Source organism: Pongo abelii, chromosome 2 (genome assembly GCF_028885655.2).
Source record: "Pongo abelii isolate AG06213 chromosome 2, NHGRI_mPonAbe1-v2.0_pri, whole genome shotgun sequence".
In the NCBI taxonomy this organism is placed as follows: domain Eukaryota; kingdom Metazoa; phylum Chordata; class Mammalia; order Primates; family Hominidae; genus Pongo; species Pongo abelii.
Genome location: NC_085928.1, coordinates 102,379,989 through 102,390,206, shown reverse-complemented (window position 1 = coordinate 102,390,206; position 10,218 = coordinate 102,379,989). Strand labels below are relative to the sequence as shown.

Below are 10,218 nucleotides of genomic sequence, written 5' to 3'. Positions count from 1 at the left end.
CAGGTTCCGTTTCCTGGTGTGCTGTGGGAGAGACAGGAGTGGGAGGCAAGTCTGGGACTACTTTGGGCCTGGGAGCTGGAGGGGATGTCCAGCAGTCTGAGAAGGCTAAGAATGCGCCACTTCCTAAGTGCCTGGCCTCACCACTCTGTGCCTGAGTTTTCTCATCTGTAAAACGGGTATGATGGCAACACCTAGGTTGGAGGGTGGTTATAGGACTGAATGAGTCTGGATAACTGAGTACTTGGCCACATAAGGCTGGGGAATTGCTGGTGGGAGGCGGGGTGTATTACTGCTGCTGCATGACCACAGGGATTGGTGGGAAAGCCAGGGTCTGGACAGCCAAGCCAAGGAAGTCAGGAACCTAGAGGGTGTGGGGAACGTGATTTAACAATTAGCCAGTATTGGACGGGCGCAGTGGCTCACACCTGTAATCCCAGCACTTTGGGAGGCCGAGGCAGGCAGATCATGAGGTCAGGAGATCGAGACCATCCTGACTAACACGGTGAAAACCCGTCTCTACTAAAAATACAAAAAATTAGCCAGGCGTGGTGGCGGGTGGCTGTAGCCCCAGCTACTCGGTAGGCTGAGGCAGAAGAATGGTGTGAACCCGGGAGGCAGAACTTGCAGTGAGCCAAGACCGAGATCACACCACTGCACTCCAGCCTGGGTGACAGAGCAAGACTGTCTCAAAAAAACAAAAACAAAACAAAACAAAAAAAACAGCATTGGCTGGGCACAGTGGCTCACATCTGTAATCCCAGCACCTTGGGAGGCGGAGGCGGGTGGATCACCTGAGGTCAGGAGTTCAAGACCACCCTGGCCAACATGACAAACCCTGTCTCTACTAAAAATACAAAAATTAGCCCAGCGTGCTGGCACGCACCTGTAATCCCAGCTACTCTGGAGGCTGAGGCAGGAGAATCACTTGAACCCAGGAGGCGGAGTTTACAGCCAGCCAAGAAGGAGCCACTGCACTCCAGCCTGGGCAGCAGAGTGAGACTCCATCTCAAAAAAATAAATAGCTAAATAATTAGCCAGCATTGTTATGAGTTAAAGTCTATTTGCCCGCATGAATAAATAGGTAAATAATTAGCCAGCATTGTTATGAGTTAAAATCTATTTGCCCGCATGCCAGAGTGAGACTCTGTATCAAAAAAATAACTAAATAAAGAATTAGCCAGCATTGTTATGAGTTAAAGTCCATTTGCCCCCATGTTATGTGTGAGCAGCCAAGACTTAAACCTCAGGAAAGGCGGGACAGAACCCCTCCCCCCAGCCTGCCTCCTTGGCCTAGAGATTGAAGTCTTTGTCCCTCACCCTTCCCCAAGCTGACTCAGCCCCTGGAGCAGAGGGCAGACCCGGCTGGGAGTACAAAGGGCAGCTGGGACACAAGTGGGCAACTGCAGCTGTGGCCTGCAGGGGGCCAGTGGTACACCTGTGCCTGTTTAGCCTCCCCTCCAGTGGCTGCAGAAGAGCCAGTTTCCTCACACTGTCATCCAGGGTCACAATTACATCCGTTCACAGTGACATCATCACACCCACCCACCATCTCACACTGTCACATACACAATCATACCCACTGATAGACTGCACACGCAGTGGCACGCTTAAACCGTCACACGTGCTCTTGTCCATGCATTTATTCCCATTCCAGGCACTGTCCGGGCTCGGCACGGCCCTGGGCAGAACCTTGCAGGAAGTGGAGCTCACAGCCTCCTGGAGCTCACAGTGTGGGCAGACAGACATTGGCCAATAACTTCAGTACAAGCGGAGCTGAGGCGTCAGGGAGGACCTCCCCGAGGAGCTGAGGCCTGCAGAGGGGAGCCGTTGGAGACTTGCCGAGGAGGGCGGGGGCGCAGGCCCTGGGCTTTGCAGCTCTGCATCTTGAGAGCCTCGGGGCGGCCCCCTTTCCTCCCGCCCTATCCAGGGGCTGAAGGAGGAGGCGCCTTTAGGGGACGGGACCGTCCTGAGCTCCCGGCGCATACCCGGGGGCAGGAGTGGCAGGCGTGTCGTGTGGGGCGGGGCGAGCCTGTCAGAGCGGTGCCCGCCCGGAGCTCGCAACTCGCGGGGCGGCGCTGGCCGCGGCGGCCGCTGCCCGGAGGCGGGATCCGGATCTAAGCCTCCAGTAATCCCGCTGAGGCCCGAACCAGAGGCGGGCGGGGACATCCGCGCCGACGCGGCCGCGGGCGCTGGGACGGCCCTCACTGGCGGTCTTCGGTCTCCGCCCCGACATCCGGCTCCGGCCACGTGGTGGGCGGACCGGGGCGGTCCTGAGCCTGCGACCTCCCAGGCGACCTCGCTGGACCCTAAGTCCAGGCCACAGTCAGGAAAGGGCGCTGAGAGGTGAGCGTGAGCCCAGCGACAGGAGAGTGAGGTGGGGGCCCTGGGGAGGGATAGAGGGAATGGGGCTCCGTGGCTTGAAAGCCGGGCAACTGGGAGGCGTTGAGGTTTTTCTTGTTTGTTTTTTGTTTTTTGTTTTTGTTTTTGCCTTTTTTTTTTAGGAGGGCGGGGGGAGTACAAGTCTGGGTTCAAACCTTGCTCGGCTACTCTCTGAGCTGTCCTTGAACCTCTCTGAGCCTCTCAGCTTTCTCCTCTGTAAAGTGGGCATTCTGAGCACAAACTTCATGGGGCTCTTTTGGGGATTAAATAAGGAAATGTGCTGGAAGCAGACAGCCCAGCGCCTGAAACAGAATGGGTGCTCCTTAATGGAGGCTCCGAAACACGGTATCCTACCCCTGTGGGAAGTCCGGGAGCCGCCGTGGGGACAGGCAGTGTGCAGGAGCGCACCAGTTCCAGGGGCTTGGAGGGGTAGTTAGCCATTCACTTTGCCCCCAGCTCACCATGTGCAGCGCCATGACCAGCAAGGGTCCCGAGGAGGAGCACCCATCGGTGACGCTCTTCCGCCAGTACCTGCGCATCCGCACCGTCCAGCCCAAGCCTGACTACGGTGAGAAGACGGTGGTTCCAGAGCCTGTGACGGGGCCTAAGGGACGGGGACTGTGCTCTAAACCAGCCTCCAACCCCTGTCACCCAGCTGAGCCCCACTCTGCTGTACCAAATGGCTCCCCAACCCCTCCAGCCATTCCCCAAGTAAACAGACTGAGGCAGCCCCTCCAGGTTAAGGAGGAACCCTTTCCCCAGAGGCTCTGCTGCTGACCAAGGTTACTCCTGGCAGCTGGTTAAAGAAAAACTTCACCTCACTCTCCAGGGCAGGAGTGGTGGGGGAAGCCTGAGGCAGCCACAGGGAAAGGAGAGGCCCTCCAGAAGTCCACTGGGGCTGGACAAAGGCCACAGCCCTTAGGGAATCAAGCTTGGTGGCTAGGGCCTTGGAGGTGGCTCCTGCCTGTTATCCCAGCACTTCAGGAGGTTGAGGCTGGCAGATTGCTTGGGCCCAGGAGTTCAAGACTAGCTTGGGCAACATGGCAAGACTCTGTCTCTACAGAAAAATACAAAAATTGGTCAGGAATTGTGGTGCACCTGTAGTCCCAGCTACTCCAGAGGTTGAGTGGGAGGATCGCTTGAGCCTGGGAGGTCGAGGCTGCAGTGAGCCTAGATCACACCACTTCACTCCAGCCTTGGTGACAGAGTGAGACCCTGTCTCAGAAAAAAAAAAAAAGAAAGGAAAAGAAAAAAAAAAAAAAAAAAACTTGGTGGCTGGGAATTGTGTACATGGGTCCAAATTCCTCTTCTGTGATTAATCAGCTGAGAGATGGTGGGTGAATCTCTTCATGTCTCTGTGCCATAGTTTCCCATATTTAAGGAAGATAACACCTTCCTCCAACCCTGGACATCCGCCTGGCCTTCCAGAAAGGGTCACTGACTAGCCAAAAATATCTTCTTTCTTGGGGATGGAAATGCAGGAGTCTCTGAGGGATATGGAGTGTGTCAGGGAGGCAGCAGCCCATTTCTGGGTATGCTCCCCTCTCCGGGCTGCCTGGGCTGGTGGGAAGCCGTGGGTAGGCAGAAGCAGCCCCAAGACACTCTGTGCCTCCAGGAGCTGCTGTGGCTTTCTTTGAGGAGAGAGCCCGCCAGCTGGGCCTGGGCTGTCAGAAAGTGGAGGTGAGCCGGGGGCCCTAAGCGGGGAAGGGAGGTGGGCCTGGGCACCTCCTCACCCTGCTCAGACCACCTACCCTCATGACCATCTCCAGGTGGCACCTGGCTATGTGGTGACCGTGTTGACCTGGCCAGGCACCAACCCTACACTCTCCTCCATCTTGCTCAACTCCCACACGGATGTGGTGCCTGTCTTCAAGGTGTGTAAGGGGCTGGGGAGGTGGGCAGTGCAGGCCTTGGGGACAGATGTGATGCAGACCCCAGGATTCAACCTCAGGGAGCGCATGGTCCTGGTCCCAGTCCTGGCAGTAACTCTCAACATCCTTATGACGTTACACCACTCAAGCAGCCTTCATCCAGCAGCAAGTTCTGGGCCAGAGTGGGGTGGGGGACTGGGGGGTGGGAAGCAGGAGACAGTGATGGAGGATGGCAATCAGCTGCCTTCTTCAGCCCCCGTCTTTCCTCTCCCACCACTCCACCTGTCACTCCAACCCTATGGTGGGCTCCCAGGGCAGGGCCACTGTTGACCAGAGTGGATTAATGGCTAAATTTGGGGTTTGGGCCCCTCTTTCCATCCCTGCCCCCAGGAACATTGGAGTCACGACCCCTTTGAGGCCTTCAAGGATTCTGAGGGCTACATCTATGCCAGGGGTGCCCAGGACATGAAGTGCATCAGCATCCAGTGAGTGTCCTCCATTCCTACTCCTCTACAATGTCCCCACTGGTCCAATGGATTGACCCAGGACCTGAGGGGGTGATTGGAGAAACTCAAGGCCAAGGAACACCTTGACTTCTTGGACAGGAATTACTGCCATGACCATTGCATGGATAGGGAGATTCAGACCAGAGAGGAGCAGGGACTTTCTGGAGTCCCTATCAGGGTGTGGCAGGGTACAGTCCAGGGCACAGGACTCCAGCCTGTTGGCCCTGCCTGCGGGGCCAGCCTGAGCATCTGGTGGCTCCCCCAGCACCTGGCTTATGCCCCCTCAGGTACCTGGAAGCTGTGAGGAGGCTGAAGGTGGAGGGCCACCGGTTCCCCAGAACCATCCACATGACCTTTGTACCTGGTAGGAGTGGCTCAGATACCTTTGGGAAAGGGGAGGGTGGGGCGGGGCAGCCTCCTTATCTCATGTCCCTGCTGCTTTCACAGATGAGGAGGTTGGTGGTCACCAAGGCATGGAGCTGTTCGTGCAGCGGCCTGAGTTCCATGCCCTGAGGGCAGGCTTTGCCCTGGATGAGGGTGAGCAGGTTGGCAAGCCAATGAGCAGCCAGGCAGGGAGGGAGTAGGAGGCTGCTAGTGGGGACTGAGCTGCTCCACCCTCTGAACCCCCTTTCCCTCCTCAGGCATAGCCAATCCCACTGATGCCTTCACTGTCTTTTATAGTGAGCGGAGTCCCTGGTGTAAGTATGAGCTTGGAGGGAGGGCTCACTCTACAGGTGGGAGGCTAGGCCAGAAAGGGCACAGTCCTATGAAGGGTTGCACAGCAAAGTTGAGGCCTGAGAAGGCCTTGAACCCAGGGCCTCTGCCTCCCAGCTCTTTCCTATCTGAGCTTCTCTGAGGGCAAGCCCTGACTGGGCAGAAACCAGCTCTATGCTACGGGCCCTAAGTGGGGACAGGACCCTGCCAGAGGAGCCTGGAATGAGGGGGAGACCTGGGCCCACCCCAGGGCTGATTGTGTCTCCAGCCCCTCATGCTGAAGACACTCCCTTCCCCCTACACCTCCCCAGGGGTGCGGGTCACCAGCACTGGGAGGCCAGGCCATGCCTCACGCTTCATGGAGGACACAGCAGCAGAGAAGCTGGTACGTGGCACCCCGGGAGGGAGTCTGGGAGTTCAAGAGGCTCTATCCTGAGGCCACTGTCCCATTTAACCTCATGTTCTCGTAGCACAAGGTTGTGAGCTCCATCCTGGCATTCCGGGAGAAGGAATGGCAGAGGTGAGGCAGCCTGGGAAGCGGTGGGGTGGCTCTGGGAGGCGGTACCACAGAGGATAGAGTCTGAGCCACCTCTTTTATCTGTTGCTGCCGCTACCCTGCCCCCGCACTACAGGCTGCAGTCAAACCCCCACCTGAAAGAGGGGTCCGTGACCTCCGTGAACCTGACTAAGCTAGAGGGTGGCGTGGCCTATAACGTGATACCTGCCACCATGAGCGCCAGCTTTGACTTCCGTGTGGCACCGGATGTGGACTTCAAGGTGCCACCTCCACCTGGGTTTGGAGGAGGGATCCTGGGTCCTCAATCTTGTCCTAGAGGCCTCTGGAAAGCCTGAAGGATCAGCTCGTCTCCCTTCTCTTAGGCTTTTGAGGAGCAGCTGCAGAGCTGGTGCCAGGCAGCTGGCGAGGGGGTCACCTTAGAGTTTGCTCAGGTATGGACTTGGGACATGTGATGGGAGAGTGTGGGAGCTGGGAGAGACCCAAGTGTGCAACAGTGGAGTGTGTGCTTGGTATGTCTGCATATGTCTGGGCATTTCTTTATCTGTGAGAGACACATTTTATTCCAACAAGCATTCGTTGTAGAGGCCACTGTGGGTGCTGGGGAATGCTGTGGGGTGTAAAATTAGGCACAGTTCATGCCCTTGTATGGTGAAACGGGGAGATATAAATCAAACATTTATGTGATATTACTTTTTTCTGAGAGAATCTCACTCCGTCACCCAGGCTGCAGTGCAGTGGCACAATCTCGGCTCACCTCCGCCTCCCGGGTTCAAGCAATTCTTGTGCCTCAGCCTCCAGAATAGTTGGGATTACAGGCACCTGCCACCATGCCCAGCTAATTTTTGCATTTTTAGTAGAGACAGGGTTTCACCATGTTGGCCAGGCTTGTCTCAAACTCCTGGCCTCAAGTGATCCACCCGCCTTGGCCTTGCAAAGTGCTGGGATTACAGGCATGAGCCACTGCACCCAGCCGTACTTTCATATAACACATGTGGTACAAGAAAGGGTGGCCCCTTGCACTCTGAAAACCTGTAACTGGAGTATCCAACTAGTCTGAGAGGTCTGGGGGAGCCATCTTAAGGAAGGGGCACTTGGGCTAGGATCTGAAGGATGGACAGGAGGTAAGTAGATGGAGGGTGGGAAGGTCCCAGACCTAGGACATTTGAGGGGCTGAAAGAGGACCTGTGGCTGGACTGGCCACCCAGATGTCTGGGTAGGTGAAGGAGTGGGGGTGGGGAGGTGTTCTGTGCTAGGCACAGCCCGTTCTATGGGAAATAGGGCAAGATGCCCAGGCCCATGTCCTGATCCTGCCATTCTTCCCGTCCCTCAGAAGTGGATGCACCCCCAAGTGACACCTACTGATGACTCAAACCCCTGGTGGGCAGCTTTTAGCCGGGTCTGCAAGGACATGTGAGCTCGCTGGCCAGCTCTCCTCACAGCCCAGCCCCCCACTCCTCTCCTTCCTGCTGCCCCCTCCCTTATCCCTCCTCCCTCCTCCCACCTCTCTCCCACCTTCCTTTGTCTCTTCAATTCTTCCCTTTCTCCCTCCCCATTCATCAGGCTCTTTCTCCTACAGGAAGCTTACTCTGGAGCCTGAGATCATGCCTGCTGCCACTGACAACCGCTATATCCGCGCGGTGAGCCACTTGCATATAGTGCCTGGGCAGTGGACTGGGCCTGACTGCTGGCTTTTCCCTAACGGCTCTTCCTTGCCCCTGCAGGTGGGGATCCCAGCTCTAGGCTTCTCACCCATGAACCGCACACCTGTGCTGCTGCACGACCACGATGAACGGCTGCATGAGGCTGTGTTCCTCCGTGGGGTGGACATATATACACGCCTGCTGCCTGCCCTTGCCAGTGTGCCTGCCCTGCCCAGTGAGAGCTGAGCCCCGGAACTCCTCAACCTTTGCCCCTGGGGCTTCCATCCCAACCAGTGCCAAGGACCTCCTCTTCCCCCTTCCAAATAATAAAGTCTATGGACAGGGCTGTCTCTGAAGTACTAACAGCAAGGACACCCGTGGAGCAAGAATTTTCCTTTTCCTGGGGACATGTTACCATCTCCATTTCACAGATAAGGAAACTGAGCCTGGCTGTGAGCACTTCCCCACTACCCCACACTGCTCTGTGCCCCTTGACACAGCACTCCCATTCAGTACCATCCAGCCATGTCTGTGCCTAGCAAGAAAGGGCCACAGTTCCTATTTGAGTGGCCACCATACTTATTCTGACCTGTCAGGGATTCCATTCCCATCAAAGGGGGATACTAAGGACCTCAGGAACTACTCCCATCTTCCTGGGTGTACATCTGGGATCCTAAGACAGGACCAGAATAGCACCAGCTGGGCCCCTGCCAGATGAGGGGCAGGCAGAGGGCCAACGGTGACTGCTGGCTCCTGTCAAAACCTGTACACCCTTGTGTTGGCAGCAGGGGCCACAGAGGGGCAGGGTCCCTGGTAGACTAGGTCAGTTCATCTTAGGGGCCTCAGCACCCTGGATCTGTGTATGCAGAGGCCCAGGAACTGGGCTTCCACCTCAGCCTTGCTAGGACCCCCAGGCAGTACCAAGAGTAAACTATGGCCCCAATAGCAGAGCCTGATCTAGCCAGATCTGCTCTATCCTGTTCTGACTTCCCCGAGCATGGGGCAGGGGAGACAGGGCTGGGGTGGGGTAGTTGGATTTTTTAAGTTTCTAGTTGTAGCCAGAAGTCCAGAGCCTGGCTCTGGGCTGCAGGCTTAGTACTAATAGAAATAACAATCACTTCTGCTCATAGTTGACAAGGAGCCAGGACTTAGACTGGCTTTTTTTTTTTTTTTTTTTTTTTGAGATGGAGTCTTTTTCTGTCGTCCAGGCTGGAGTGCAGTGGGCGTGATCTCGGCTCACTGCAAGCTCTGCTTCCTGGGTTCATGCCATTCTCCTGCCTCAGTTTCCTGAGTAGTTGGGACTACAGGCCCCCACCACCACACCCGGCTAACTTTTTGTATTTTTAGTAGAGACGGGGTTTCACCTCCGCCTCCGGGGTTCAAGGGATTCTCCTGTCTCAGCCTCCCAAGTAGCTGGGACTACATGCGCGTGCCACCACGGCCAGCTAACTTTTGTATTTTTAGTAGAGACGGTTTCACCATGTTGAACAGGATGATTTCGATCTCTTGACCCCAGGGGATCCGCCTGCCTTGGCCTCCCAAAGTGCTGGTGAGAGGTGACAGCGTGCTGGCAGTCCTCACAGCCCTGGCTCGCTCTCGGCGCCTCCTCTGCCTCGGCTCCCACTTTAGCGGCACTTGAGGAGCCCTGCAATGTGGGAGCCCCTTTCTGGGCTGGCCAAGGCCAGAGCCGGCTCCCTCAGCTTGCAGGGAGGTGTGGAGGGAGAGGCGCGAGCGGGAACCGGGGCTGCGCGCGGCGCTTGCGGGCCAGCTGGAGTTCCGGGTGGGCGTGGGCTTGGCGGGCCCCGCACTCGGAGCAGCCGGCCGGCCCTGCCTGCCCCGGGCAATGAGGGGCTTAACACCCGAGCCAGCAGCTGCGGAGGGTGTACTGGGTCCCCCAGCAGTGCCAGCCCACCGACGCTGCTCTCGATTTCTCACCGGGTCTTAGCTGCCTTCCCCCGGGGCAGGGTTCCCGACCTGCAGCCCGCCATGCCTGAGCCTCCCACCCCCTCCATGGACTCCTGTGCGGCCGGAGCCTCCTCCATGAGTTGCCGCCCCCTGCTCCACGGTGCCCAGTCCCATCGACCACCCAAGGGCTGAGAAGTGCGGGCTCACGGCGCAGGACTGGCAGGCAGCTCCACCTGCAGCCCCGGTGCGGGATCCACTAGGTGAATCCAGCTGGGCTCCTGAGTCTGGTGGGAACGTGGAGTACCTTTATGTCTAGCTCAGGGATTGTAAATACACCAATCGGTATTTAGCTCAAGGTTTGTAAACACACCAATCAGCACCCTGTGTCTAGCTCAGGGTTTGTGACTACACCAATGGACACTCTGTATCTAGCTACTCTGGTGGGGCCTTGGAGAACCTTTATGTCTAGCTCAGGGATTGTAAACGCACCAATCAGCGCCCTGTCAAAACAGACCACTCGGCTCTACCAATCAGCAGGATGTGGGTGGGGCCAGATAAGCGAATAAAAGCAGGCTGCCTGAGCCAGCAGTGGCAACCCGTTTGGGTCCCCTTCCCCACTGTGGAAGCTTTGTTCTTTTGCTCTTTGCAATAAATCTTGCTGCTGCTCACTCTTTGGGTCCACGCTG

General features: G+C 57.0%; 1 protein-coding gene across 2 annotated transcripts; it reads left to right on the top strand.

Annotated features, from left to right (window-relative positions):
* Window positions 1-1,424: 1,424 nt before the first annotated feature.
* Window positions 1,425-7,999, top strand: ACY1 (aminoacylase 1). Of its 2 annotated transcripts, none has more exons than XM_009238940.4 (15): window positions 1,425-2,343; window positions 2,836-2,947; window positions 3,995-4,059; window positions 4,149-4,253; window positions 4,641-4,735; window positions 5,044-5,120; window positions 5,204-5,293; window positions 5,398-5,454; window positions 5,782-5,855; window positions 5,941-5,990; window positions 6,103-6,247; window positions 6,350-6,418; window positions 7,318-7,397; window positions 7,564-7,624; window positions 7,709-7,999. In XM_009238940.4, the coding sequence occupies exons 2-15, from the start codon at window positions 2,842-2,844 to the stop codon at window positions 7,871-7,873; spliced, it is 1,239 nt and encodes a 412-aa protein (XP_009237215.2). In that variant the 5' UTR covers window positions 1,425-2,343; window positions 2,836-2,841; the 3' UTR covers window positions 7,874-7,999. The 2 variants fall into 2 exon arrangements, with proteins under 2 accessions (XP_009237215.2, NP_001124673.1); NM_001131201.2 differs by having other exon boundaries at window positions 2,336-2,374; window positions 7,709-7,971.
* The last annotated feature ends 2,219 nt before the right edge of the window (window positions 8,000-10,218 follow it).